The sequence below is a fragment of the Notolabrus celidotus genome, chromosome 6 (assembly GCF_009762535.1).
Source record: "Notolabrus celidotus isolate fNotCel1 chromosome 6, fNotCel1.pri, whole genome shotgun sequence".
Taxonomy (NCBI): Eukaryota; Metazoa; Chordata; class Actinopteri; order Labriformes; family Labridae; genus Notolabrus; species Notolabrus celidotus.
In genome coordinates, this window is record NC_048277.1 from 5,352,734 (window position 1) to 5,367,298 (window position 14,565).

A 14,565-nucleotide genomic window follows, 5' to 3' on the forward strand; every position below is an offset into this window, starting at 1 on the left:
TTTGCACAATCCATTCAGCCGTTTGGTCTCATCCTGGAATTATTTCAACCAGGTTCACCTCACAATTTAAAACTTTGCCACCGTGTGATATCAGCTGATCTTTTAACTTTATATTTGTTTTTAAAATATGAAAACCTCTTTGTCCTCCCGCTGTACTGACAGAGCTGCAGGGTCTTCAAAGACGAGTAAGTGTGATATCCAGCACATAAACCTACTGTTCTGCTTTTATACAAGACAGGTCGAACAGAATGGAATATGGTAATGAATGATGCCAGAAATTGCCATCTCAAAACATCTTTTTAAACTGGACTTCACTGCACTGTATCTTATCCTGCTAATTGTATTTATTATTTACACTGAATCAAGCCTTGTTGATTTTATATTGTGTTTTTTTTCAGCCTTGTATGGTGGCATTGAGTGCTTCAAAAGGTTCCTATAAATAAAATGTTTTATTATTATCATTTATTCTTAATTATTAACTATTGTCTAATTATTTTTTATAATCCCTCCTAATTTAAGTAAATAATTAGTCCCAAGAATTTACTATGTACAGAGAGAGAGAGAGAGAGAGAGAGAGAGAGAGAGAGAGAGAGAGAGAGAGAGAGAGAGAGAGAGAGAGAGAGAGAGAGAGAGAGAGAGAGGATCAAACATAAATGGCTGCATATAAAAAGTAAATGTTTAAGTGTTTGCTGTATGTTTTTGTTGATTGTTACTGTTCTGTTTTAAAACTCTGTTATGCACTTTGAATTGCTCTTGTATGAAGGGTGCTTCATAAATGAACTTGCCTTGCATATTTTTATTATTATTATTATTATTATTATTATTATTATTATTATTATTATTATTATTATTATTATTATTATTGTTATTATCATTATTATTATTATTATTAGCATTATTATTAGCATATTATTAGCATTATTAATATTATCATTATTTTCATTATATTTATAATAATAATAATAATAATAATTATTATTATTATTATTATTATTATTATTATTATTATTATTATTATTATTATTATTATAACTAGATATAACTCTGAAATGCTCATACGAAAGAGATGAACTGTAAAACTATAACCATCCAGTAGTCGGCGGTAGTATACCGGTTTTAGATGTTTACTGCCATAAAACACCACAGAAAAAGAAGACATCCGGCACCCGCCTGGTATCATCCAATCAGAGTGGACTCCGGAAGTGCCGGTGCAGATAACAGACCTTCATGCATGTTGTAGTGCTGCTGAGTAAAAATAAATAAAGGTTATAACTGTACGAACATCTGTACGAGGAATAAAGTCAGGACTACAGCCATCTGTCCTACACAGCAGGTATGAGACTTATCAGCCATTAGCAGCTTGTAACTCAATATAAGGAGTTTTTAATTGACACAACAGAGAGCATGTGATGAAAAGTTAGCCTTCGGCCGGTTAGCCGTTTACCGCCATTCATTTGACTTGCCTTAATGTGAATTCAGGTTATTTTACAGTAACAACATCAACATCTGACTAATCCCTGCCAATGCTTGAATCAGCCTTTCAGACTGTCTCTCGTTTTTGTCTTCATCAGGCGACTTCACAAACTAGTTAGCAGAGGCGTTAGCGTGATGCTAAAGCTAAAATAGTCTGACAACATCAGCAGAGCATGCGCGCGCTGCACCTGTCTGTCCCTCTATTGATGTCAGCTGGATGAAGGTGCTGAAGAGTCTCTTTTTCCTTTAACACACAGGTTAAAAGTCGAGTTTTAGGTGTTCATGTCAAATCCCAAATTGATCAGGTTTGTTTAAAATTTGTCCATAAAGGTTTCATATTTCTATTTCTTATAACTCTCACATCCCCAGTATTTAAGTGTCGCCTCTTTTTATTTTACACACATCAATGAAAGAGATTAAAAAAGCAGCTGTATCAAAAAAACAAAAATAAGTCTACGTATGTTAACTTTGTTACAGTTTCTACAGTCAGGACTGGTAGTGAGTCAACAACTCTCAAACATTAGCAGGTGTTTAGGTTGAACAGGTGACTGTGATAACTAAGCTGTTAATATGGACAGAGAGCTGAATTTAAATGTCTATTTTCCAAAAGCATCGTAATAATAATAATAATAATAATAATAATAATACATTTTATTTATAAAAGCACTTCAAAAGTTTCTAAAAGACACTTTACACAAAAAAAATGATACAACAGATAAGAAAAGGAAAGCAAAGCAAAAAGAAAAAAACAATCAATCATACATTGAAAACCTTTGTAAATAGGTGGGTTTTGAGTCCAGATTTGAAGTTGGTGAGTGAGGGAGAGAATCTGAGGTGTTGGGGGAGAGAGTTCCAGAGGGTGGGAGCAGCGGTGCTTGGGTTTGGAGAGAGGGGTGAGGAGGTTGGCATTAGTGGAGCGGAGGTTGCGGGAGGGATTGTATGGCTGCAGAAGGTCAGTGAGGTAGGAGGGAGCTAGGTTATGGAGGGCTTTGTAGGTGATGAGGAGGATCTTGTACTGTATTCAGGAGGTGATGGGAAGCCAATGGGGGTTCTGGAGGACTGGGGTGATGTGGTCTCTGGAGTGGGTGTGAGTGAGGAAGCGTGCAGCTGAGTTTTGAATGTATTGTAATTTGTTGAGGAGGGTGTTGGGTGAACCGTAGAGGATGCTATTGTAATAATCTAGTCTTGAGGTGATGAAGGCGTGGATGAGTGTTTCAGCAGCAGCGAAGGAAAGGGAGGGGCAGAGACAGGCGATGTTTTTGAGGTGGAAGAAAAGAGTTCTTGAAATATTGTTAATGTGATGTTCAAAGTTGAGTGACTGATCGAAAATGATACCAAAGTTACGGATGTGGGTGAATGCTTTGATCATTATCATAAACAAATCTTAGAGAAAGAGCAGGTAAAGTTCATCTGACGTTATAACAACAGAAAGAAAACTCATCAGCAGGTGTTTTGGTTGAACGAGTGACCGTGATAGCTGAGTGTAAGTGTAAGTATGTTTTCAAAAACTTTAAAGCACGATAAAGTCAGACCTTGTGAGGATATTTGACATGATAATAAACTACAAAACAATGAGACATTTCCAAGGACAGATTCATATCTTCTGACTGTTTTCAACAGATGCTGAAACTACAACAAACTAGGGATGTAAGGATACACTCAACCCACGATACGATTTGAATTCCAATTTTTGGTTCATGATCCAATTCACTCACAATTCTCTAACTATTTTCAAGTAAACTGGATTGAACTCAAAATTTAAATGACTATTATTTTATTTCAATTCTCAGATATGGACAGTTATAATATATGTTTTTCTCTAATATTTCTTTGTAAACAAAGTAATCCTTTATTGTTATTTTTTTAAACAATATTGTTATTGACTTTTCCATGTACATTGTGCATTACACAGACATAAATATTACATTATCATTTTGTACAGTACAAAAGTCATTTTTTGTTATTTTCTCCAAAACAAACAAAACACCCCTTCCCACCCACATTCATCTCTCTCTCAAAGTCTGTTAAGCACACAAGACAGAATCTCTTTTGCATTTAAAGGTACCTTGAATAAAGTAAAATATACATCCACATATATAAAATGTAAGTTACACCAGTTCTCAGTGTCCTTTTTCATTTTTAAGGTGTGTTTTAACTCAAATAAAACCACGGCACACTTTTTTTCAGGACCTTGCAAAAAAACTCAAAATGACCGCACAAAAATACCTTGTTGGAAAATTTCAGAACAATAGAGAAATGGAAAGTGAAAGATTCCCAAATGAAAGTATTAAATATTAAAACAAATAAGGAAAATCTCTTTAAAGTAGGGATGTAAATTTAAAGTATTTTCCTTGATCGATCTTTGGAAATGTTAACTATCAATTATCGATTAATCATTAAAAAACACGCGAACATTTTCCATGTCAAAAAGAATGCCAAATTCCCCCTAAATCAAATTTTCCTTCAAGACACAGTGTATATTACTGACAGTATTAAACAGCTGCGGTTAATATTGAGGTGCTCAAACTGTTAAAACGCTGAATATCAACGTGAGGTGAAGGCTTATAAATAATCTCTGTGGACACATGGTCATAGAGTGAAGACTCAGACTACAACATGTGGATTTACTGCAACAGGACAACTGAACAGGATCAGATTGTAGACTCACAGTGTCCAGTTTTCTTCCTACTCGTTCTTTTTCAGCAGCGGAGGAAAAAAGCGCTCATGGAGACCTGTCACTCAGCTGCAGCCCCCAGCTGAGCTTCTCTGCTGATCGCAACACCTTCAGTCAGCTGATTCTGAAACATGCTTTAAACTTAAAACACCTCCACTAGACGTAATGATGTTGAACAAGCGGAGTGAAATCCAGATAGCGCCTTCTACTGTTTAATAATAATATCGCAATATAAATTTTGTTCAATCGATTTTAATCCACCCTTATTTGTATCGATTTTTTACCGTCTTGCGATATATATCCTTACATCCATAATTGTGACATTGTTTTCTTAACTTGAATGAAAACATCAGCACTTTATTTATTCTCTAAATGAGCTGTCAGGTCAGCACAGCCGTCTCCATTTTACTTTCCTCTTTGTTTACATTAATCCATCTGTTTAAGGAGACTTAACAGATTGAACTGGCCACTAATATGGCTCTCATTGCTCTCCCTGTGCTGTGCTGCAGCTCCATCGTTGGATAGTTGCAAAATAAGTTTTCATTGAGTATCCTGTTATTTGCTCTTCTTCCACCCTGATCCTACATATTTGATCAGCACTTAAATCTGCTTCTCAAAGTCTTTACACTCTCAGGCCAAACAGTTCACTTTGAAACTGCTTATCTTTAGATATCTGGATCATCAACCAGTCCAACATGATGTTTGTGTTTTGTCACTTACAGCATTAGTTAGAGAAGCTGTTTGGAGATAATAAAACCTCTTATTTTACCGACACAAATTTAAACACTTGACAAATCAAGATACTTCTCACAGTTCTTGCAGTAACCCTTCAATCCAACATGAGAGTTCAGTCCGTTAAGGTCCTTCTTTAAGGAGATAAGAGCTGCTGTGGTATGAATATAATGGATGTTGCATCCTCCTATTGTAATAATATGTGGTCTGATCTTTCTACACGCAGACATCAAACCTAGCAGACGTAACACTCCTCATCCTTTCACTTGTTGCCTCCTGAAGTTCAGGGTACCATATATTACTATAAACTACCTTATATGACTGTGTATGGCCTCCAATTATGCAGAAAGTTGGCGTCTCACCTCTGTCTGACTATTACCAGACCACACTTTTACATGAAGTCTAGTCACAATGTTTTTACATCTACTCTCTCTCTCACTCTGTCCGCAGGTATGGATGCTGAGGGTTTCGGGGAGCTGCTGCAGCAGGCCGAGCAGCTAGCTGCAGAGACCGAAGCCGTGTCAGAGCTGCCGCATGTTGAGAGGAACCTCCAGGAGATCCAGCAGGCAGGGGAGAGGCTTCGATCACGAACCCTGACCCGCACCTCGCAGGATGCTGCAGACGTGAAGGCGTAAGGAACATGTGTACTTCAGTCATGCCATGCAGTCAGAAAATCCAATCTGCTACAGTATGTGTCCGTACAGTGCTGCCAAAACCTTTACAGATGGATATATATTTACATTTACTTCTCTTCTATGCTGTCTTTTAAAAAAAAAATTTTTGTATTTTTTAATGATTTATTAAGGTGTGGCCTGAAAATCCCAGTCTTTAAGTGTTTGCACTCAGTATAATGTAAACAACATTTATTTCAGATTGGTTTGTCTTTGATGAAATGTTGATGCAGGTACTTGGTAGACTGTCTGGAGCTGACCTGACATGATCTTTACACAGAGGGCTGCAGTTTTTAGTAAAGCCTCTTGAGCCCTCTAGTGTTCGTCAAGCAAAACTACATTTTATTATTAGTCTTCCTCAACCAGTTTGTCATTCTTCTCCTCTCTCTGTCTGGCTCTCAGATCGATCCTTCTTGGATCCAGAGGTTTGGACATCTTTCACATTTCCCAGAGGTTGGAAAGTCTCAGTGCTGCCACCACCTTTGAGCCCCTGGAGCCGGTCAAAGACACTGACATACAGGTATGAATGAAACATCGGGCTGTGGGTCCAGAAAGCTGCTTGAATTAGCCTTATGACACATACACTTCCAGTCAAAAGTTTGTAAACACCTTCTCCTTCAAGGGTTTGTATTTATTTTAATTATTGTAAACACTGTAGAATAATACTGAAGACATCAAAACTATGAAAGAACATATTGGGAATTATTTAATGAACAAAAAAGTCTTAAACAAAGCAGAATATGTTTTATATTTTAGATTCTGTAAAGTAGACCCCTTTTTCCTTCATGACAGCTTTGCACACTCTTGGTATTCTCTCAGTCTGCTTCATGAAGTGGTCTCCTGGAATGGTTTCTAATGAACATGAGCCTTGTCAAGAGTTCATTTGTAGAAGGACTTGCCTTCTTAATGTGTTTGAGACCATCAGTTGTGTTGTTCAGAGGTAGGGTTAGTACACAATGGATAGCCCTATTTGACTACTGTTGTAATCCAGATTATGGCAAAACCAGATTATTTCATAGTTTTGATGTCTTCAGTATTAATCTACATTGTCAAAAATAATTAGAATAGATAAAAAACTCTATAGGAGAAGGTGTGTCAAAACTTTTGACTGGGAGTGTACATGTATTGTTTCACTCTGAGTGTTTTTGTGCTGTGATAAAAACACAGCCCAGTAAATATCGTTTTAGATATTCTAAAACATGAGAGATGGGTCCTTCTGTTGTAAAATGGTCTTAAGCTGAACATACATATGCAAACTTTGGCGTGTAGACAGATTTTGTTAAGAATCATCTCTTTCGGGCTGACGGCATAAAAGTTCAATCAATAAGCTACAGATGACTATATCTGTTGAACAGTCTGAAATCACTGCAAAGTGTTCGAGCTTGATTGATAAGAAGTGTTTTTATCTGACATTTCCTACAGCTTGCTAACAAAGGCTCGTTGATGAGTTTATTTAAAAGGTTTGCAGTTTGTGGACACTAGTCATTGAAGATGTTCTGATGAGCCTCTGAAGCTCTGTGCTAGTTGACACTCCCGTCCTGCTTCTTTTTAAAACCGCTTTGAAGTTTATGAATAAGAAGAAACAAGGGATGTAAATTTTAAGTATTCTCCGTGAGCGATCTTTGGAAATGTCAACAATCAATTATTGATTAATCAATGAAAAAAGTATTGAGTTTTCTTATGTCAAAAACAAGGCCAAATACGTTGTAGTAAATTCTTTTTTCCACAGCAACAAAATGCATATAACTGGCGATATTGAATACGGGTAACATGTTTAACACGCTGAATATCAACGATCAGGCTCATAAAAATATTCTCTGCGGACATAATCTTATAAAGTGAAGGCTCATTTATTTTTTTATTTAACCTTTATTTAACCAGATAAAAGACCCATTGAGATCGAGACCTCTTTTGCAAGGGTGACCTGGCCAAGAGAGGCAGCAACATACATGATACAACATGATACATACTCATGATACAAACAGAAAAGTACTTCAGACTCACAGTGTCCAGTTTTCTGTCTACTCGTTCTTATTGAGAAAAATAAACATTTGTACACGGTCAGGTGTCAGCCGGGAGCACAACCAGGTCATAATCAGTCCAGCTGCAGAAAAGCTCAGACGGATCTGATGTTGCTGCTCTGGAAACATAGCGTACTAGCAATTCTGTTGGCTTTGTATCCAAAGGTGGAGAAATGTCATGTTTAAAGCTGTCAACTTTTGTGTCCGTGTCGTTGTAGGCAGCAATCCTCTTTGAAAAGCGCTCGTGGAGACTTGTCATTCAGCCGCAGCCGCCAGCTGAGCATCTCTGCTCTGCGCAACACCTTTAGTCAGCTGATTTACATCAAACCTGCTTTAAACTTAAAACACCTCCCTGATAGCTGAACCAAATATGAGAACACATGATGTTTGTTCCACATGATAGAAAATCAGAACAAAAAAAAGTGTAAGAGTAGGTCCTTAACAATCAATAAATTTATACTTGATTAATTTTTTTACATCCCTAGAAGAGACACGTAGAATTGTAATTGTAGAGTTTACAGAATACAAGAAAGCTTGTTATCCTACTTTTTTGACTGTAGGTTGAACGTCATAAATGTCTTAAAACCAGGGATGTGCGTGTTTGGTAGACAGATGGATTAAACGTAATCACCCTCGCTAGTCGACATTACAGTTACTAGTTGGTTGAAATAATTATTAATATTTCTGATTGTTGTTTGCCCAAAATGATGGTCAAACCATGTGTCGAAGTTCTAGTGCAGCCACCTGCCTCTAGCTGGGCTGTGTGTCAGGTTAATGGCGACTCCCATAAAGCTCTACTACCTGGATGTAAACAAGCACCGCTGACAGACATTATCTCATAGTGCGATGTGGTTTGTCAGTATTTGATCCAGTAAATGGAGGTAAAGTTGTATGTAGGAGTGTCTGGTTAAACTGATATATAACCACTTGACTGGAGTATTGTGGCATATGGGCGTAAACCTGCAAGGAGGACCGAAGGCTGGTGGTGCTAGCACTGCTAATGTTAGCCACGCCCAAACCAAATTGCAAACCATTTTGTTGTTCAGCCGTGGCAAGTTGTGATCAGTTCTGACTATTTCCTGAGTGTTTTCTTACCTGTAGACTAGCTGGGAGTTCAGAGTTTCAATTACTCGGAAATGAGTCTCTTTGGATCTTCCCAACTTCAAATTTCACACATATTTCTTGTATCTTGATAGATATCATGTTCCTAAAGGCAACACTGTAACTGTATCACAGAAAACTCTACTGAACCAAATCAGAAACACTCCACACATTCACTGAAGCCACTTTGTGTTTTGTTTGGAGTGGTTTGGAGTTGGATATATGAGTATGTTGGCAGAAGGATGATGGTCAGAGAGCTTTCGCTATATAGCAGAGGGGAAGAGATATATCAGAGCTCTTGAATTATTGCATTTCAGCATTTCAAAGTTTTTTTAATTGTGACTTCCAGGGCTGTGTTTGGCAACTCGACCGAAAGCTCCAGCTCTTCCCTGTTGAGTGTGAGCTCTGTCTGTTGATGGAGCTCTATGATTTGGTGCTGGGTCAGAGACAGCTGGATGGTAGGCAGACAGACAAGCCCCTTAGATTTCTCCCTGTTTCATCGGGACCTTTCAGGCTAACGTTTGAAAATCATCAGCAAAGAAAGAGTCTGACTCTCAACTCGTGTTTTTACTGTTTACATTAAATAAAAACAAATTGAAGTATAAGATAAGAACACAAAACAAGGCCTCATGAAAATCAGAAAAGCATCGTGACATTAACAGAAGCTCAACTGTAAGACTTCACCGCATTTCAAAGCAGAGTAGAAGAGTGATAAGTCCCCAGAGTCTGTTTCTGTTGGTTTGGATGACTCGTCCTTCAAAGTTGTTGAAGTGCAAATCTCAATTTGTTACGTAGAAGTTAGAAATGGTTTTAAGCTTTTAGTAATTGGTGGTTTTAATTAGTGTTGTAGTACTCAAGACCGGTCTTGGTCTTGAGACCGCTTATTTAAGGTCTCGTCTCGGAATCAAAAGCATTTTTACTCGGTCTCGGACTGGGCGGACTCCGTATTTTATATCAGGACCGGTCGAGACCTCCACTGATGCACTCTGGGTCCCTTACTGTGATAAAAGAGGACCCCCCCCCCCCCCCCCTCTTTTCTCAATTCATTCATTTTTTTCTCACTTGTTACGGCTGCAACCCTTTGCAGTGCTTCAGTGAGTGACGCCCCCTGCACTCAGGCATTAAGGAATGGAGACAGACAACAAGAGACAAGACTGTGTGGCCGTGACCAGAGATGTATGCTTAGTTATTTAATTAAGCAATAAATAGATATTCAAGAACAATCTCTTGAGGCACACTGAGAGAAGGGCACAGCTAAACACCTGCCACGGGATTACCACAGTCAACATCTATAACCCATCAGATAAAAACACTACAAATATTAGAAAATAAAAAATGCACACAACTAATGAGAAGGAAAGGCTTGATAAAATAATCCCACTCAGCTTCCACTACGATGTCGTACCTCTCCTGAGACCACAGGCAACAGAAAACACAGTTTGAACTCTAATCTGAAGCGAAAGTTAAACTAACGACGACAAAAACGAAACATAAGGAGTTAAAAGAATCTCACAGCACGTCAAAAGAAAGGCAACAAAGTCAAAACCAAACCTTGTTTGTTGCTGTTGATTGTATTTAAAGCAAACTTAAATAAAACAAACAGAAGTTATTTATTTTGTTAACTCTCATGATGATTTTTCATTGATATATATGGTCTTGTCTCGGTCTCGCCCTGCCTTGGTCTTGACTAAGTCTCGATCCCTAAATGTCTCGGTCATGTTTTGGTCTCGGACATGTCTTGGTCTAGGTTAGTATGGTCTTGACTACAACACTAGTTTTCATGTTGGCGTTGAATCTTCCTCCAAGAATGATCTGAATTCTGTCTGAGCGTCTTTCTAGCACTCTCTCTCTCTCTCTCTCTCTCTCTCTCCCTCCCTCTCTCTCCCTCTCTAGCCCCCCTCTCTAGCCCACCAACCTGTCTTTGTATATCTGCTCATTCATCTTTCCGTTCATCCATAAATGTGACATTGTTTTATCACCATGCCTCCCCTCTTCTTCATCTCCTTCTCCATCTCTCTCTTTTCCTTCCCACCCCACTGTCCACTACTTCTTATTCTTTTACATTTACTCGTCTTTTTTCATCAACATGTCTTTCATTCTTCTTGGTCGGCCGGATGTGTGTTAGCCGGGGTCAGTTTGACCATCTGACTGACTGGAAGAGCACTTAGTTTCTGGCAGAGTTGGGGCACACAAACTCACTCTCCTCTCTCTCTCTCTCTCTCTCTCTCTCTCTCTCTCTCCCCCCCCCCCCCCCCCCCCCCCCCCTCCCTCCCCTCTCTCTCTCTCTCTCTCTCCATCTCTCTCTCATTGGTTAAGCAGACAGTAAAGTACAAAGTTTCTTTTCAGAAAACGTCTGTAATGTTTCACTAAGCAGAACCACAGCTTCATTTGATTCCAGTAAGGTGGTGAAAATGTGAAGGGAGGTCAGCCGAGGACGCATCATCGTGTCTTGAAGCTCGTATATTCAGTAAGATGTGTGAAAAAAAAAGTGACTGTCTGAAAAAAGGACTAAGTGGACTCTAACAAATGAAGAGGAGATTTCTGGAGGTCCAAATTGTTTTCTAAAACCCCCAAAAACCAGATCATAGACTGAATGTACCGAAGGACTTAAACAATACGATTCAACAAAGGGATCCTGATCTCAACTGGGATCACAGCTGATCTGGGCATTGTTTAAATGATCAGGGATCAGCATTTGAGCCGGATCGGGGGCAAAAAAGCTGATCCAGATTTCCCTATTCAGTAAATTTATTGAGCCCACATGAGGAAAAATTTGCATCTTCAAATAACAAATGATTAACTAAACAAAACATGTCAACGTCCACTTCAGGAGCAGATATGAATGAGTTTAATTAGGTACATGCGTCTGCATTAAGGGTTGCACTGGAATAGCGGTTGGTAATATATAAGGTAGGAACCTTTGTTGTCTGGTCAGGCGTTCCATGTCTGAGTGTTCGGTTATGGAAAACGTTTTTGTATTCCACATTTTGGAGCTTTCTCGGGAAAAATAAACGGACGGAGAGTTCAACCGGCAAATATGACTCAGACTTTCATTCATCAAACTCAGCAAGTTGTCAGTAAGGTTATCCTGGTGCAGCATCTCAGTGGCTTAAAGTACGGTGGCTGGGAAGTGCAATGAAAATTTACAAAGGATGAAACACTCTTACAAAGTTGGAGACAAGTTTACATTTTGGAAAACAGAATGACATCAAACACTTTTACTAAGAGCAAAACACGTTTACATTTTAGAATACAAATTGACAAATCAGAATCCCTTTTACAAGAGACAGAACATTTTTACCAGAAACAAAATTACCAACGGCAGATTCTGACAGAAAAGGAATGTACCACTGATTTTCAAAATAAAAGACCTCTGTAATATGAAAATGTGTCACAGCCAGGGAACTAATGTACATTTGAAAATAACAACCCTGTTTCCACTTGATTCAGACCAGAGTTTACAGTAGGCTTTTTTAAACGTTGTTCAGTTTGGCCGGTGATATTCCAGAATTCCGGCCATATGGAACAACTGTCGGACATCCGCTCTGAAAACCCGATCTGCTTAATAACTTACATTTACCAGCAATACAACAGTAAAAACTCTGACCCGGTAACCCTGTAATCAATGAATAAATAATATGATCAAGCCCCGGGAGTCAGCGTGTCGATGCCGACCTGCTGGATGAGAAAGAGGGGGAGAGACTGTATGGTAGCGCAACAGACCAGCACACCTGGACTTTCTTTTCTTCAAAGTGCAGTTTGCATAATCCGGTTTACATTCACATGGACATTATAAAGCGCTTCATGATCTAATAAGCACTGAAGTTTATATCATGCAAGAAAGACGATTCAGACGATTTTGACCTTTAAGTTAGTTTGATTGATTCATGAAGTGAAATCATGCACTGAGTAATAAGAAAACGCTCCACCTTAATATGTCAGGCAGCTGTCAGATAAGGGCAGTATCAAAGCTGCATGTTGAATTTATTTATTATAGTCTAACTTCTGTAGTAAAGATGAAAGGCAGCTGAGCATCCTCTGTCCGTCATCCTGTGAGCCTCAAACTTTTATTCTAACCTGAGCCTCCTCTGGTTCGATGACCTGCCACGTCTGTCCGGTGTCCTCCGAGCCCCTCTGCACCCAACTCCGGTCCGAATTCTGCATGCGAGTAGCGGATGAATGTTTGGTAATGTCCTCTGGACACTGCGCTGAAGGGAGTAATCCATGTGCACGCCATCAGTCCCCATTGAAGTGTTTTAGAGGGTGGCCATCACTGAGTATGTTTTGATATTCATATCTCATCATGCTGGGAGGCTAAACTTGATTAAACTATTCATAAAGCATATGATCATAACCTTCTGTAAACTTGTCAAAGTAGGAGCTGTGGTTACACAAATTTTCGTGCATCCGTCATTCAGGACGGATTGTTTTCTCTGTTCCGCTGTCAATCAGTAAACGTGACGTGTGGCGTTTGGGTGACCCAAAAAAATCCGCTGCTTCACGGCACGGTCATGAACGAATGTTGGTATGTGAAAGTGTAGACTCCAAATATAAGTCTAGTCCACTATTTCAAGTGCACTTTAAAGGGTAAACCCCCCAGCTTAAATTATGAGCATTTTGGTTATTTATATGTGGTATTTTTTCCACCAGACATTTGGCTGATGATCTCTCTATATGCCGGACAACTGCACGTGAAACCGGTTAAAAGCCGGTAAATACTAGCTAACGTAAACCCTGATTCAGACTTATAAGAGAACACCTCAAAATATGTTCCTGCCAATCACAGCTGTATCTGATTTGGAATTTAAAAATAAATGTAGATGCTAAATTTCCAATGGTTTTTATTTTGAAATTCCAAACCAGATATAGCTGTGATTGGAGGGAACACATTTTGAGGTGTTCTCTTATCAGTCTGAATCTGAATATTTTAGTGGGAACAGGGTTGTTAATCTCAAATGTACATTAGTTCCTTGGCTGTTGCACAGTTTCATATTACAGACATCTTTTATTTTGAAAATCATCAGTCCATTCCTTTTCCGTCAGAATCTACCATTTGTAAATTAGTTTTAGTACTGGTTAAAATGTTCTGTCTCTTTTAAAATTGTCTCACTGCTTGTAAAAGTAAGTAAAGTAAAAGTAATTTTGTAAATTTGTTTAGTTCTTGGTAAAAGTGTTTAATGTTATTCTGTTTTATAAAATGTAACAATGTTTTCCAAAATATAAATCTGTCTCCAGCTTTATAAAAGTGTTTCATCCTTTGTAAATTTGCATTGCGCTTCCCAGCCACCGTACTAAAGCGTTGGCTTGACCTCTGCATCAACATGACGTGTCTGAGTGTTGAAATGAGCCGCAGTTGAAACAGTAGTCAGAGATGAAAACACTTGTCAGGTTTCTAATGTGTGAACTGTTATCTTCCCTTCTGACCTTTTCTGTTTTGGCCCGATGATAAGACGACGCCCCGTTCTCATGATGATTAACGTTTTCTTTCTTTTCGTTTTAGTTATATTTTGGGGCATTTTCACCTGTAATGATAAGGACAGCTGAGGAGAGACAGGACATGTGGGGAGTAGAGAGCGTGGGAAGACATGTAGCGAATGGTAAAAAGCTGGGATTTAAACCAGTGACTGCTGCGACGAGGACCACAGCCTCTGTATATGGGGCGCGCTTAGACCGCCAGGCCAACGGTGCACCATTTTTATGTTTTCATATCTTTTAAAATTAAATTGTCGCCGTTAATGAAATGAAATGTCTTTTTGGTCGTCTTCAGACTTGACACTCTGTGACATCATACTTATTGGCTGCTTGTTTAATGTCTCTGCTACATTAATATCCATTATCTTAAAATCAGCAACATAACTCCGCCTCAGTCGTTGAATAACTCTGTTCACTTATG

At 38.7% G+C, this 14,565-nt stretch overlaps 1 protein-coding gene across 2 annotated transcripts in view; it reads left to right on the forward strand.

Moving 5' to 3' along the window:
* Nucleotides 1-1,055: 1,055 nt before the first annotated feature.
* nup93 (nucleoporin 93) overlaps nucleotides 1,056-14,565 on the forward strand; it is a 70,782-nt gene continuing 57,272 nt past the window's right edge. The window contains exons 1-3 of one of the 2 annotated variants that reach the window (XM_034684998.1): nucleotides 1,056-1,333; nucleotides 5,330-5,510; nucleotides 5,953-6,070. In XM_034684998.1, coding sequence (XP_034540889.1) covers nucleotides 5,332-5,510; nucleotides 5,953-6,070 — 297 coding nt within the window. In that variant the 5' untranslated portion in view covers nucleotides 1,056-1,333; nucleotides 5,330-5,331. The remainder of the gene's footprint in view (nucleotides 1,334-5,329; nucleotides 5,511-5,952; nucleotides 6,071-14,565) is intronic. The other variant, XM_034685000.1, reaches the window with a different exon arrangement.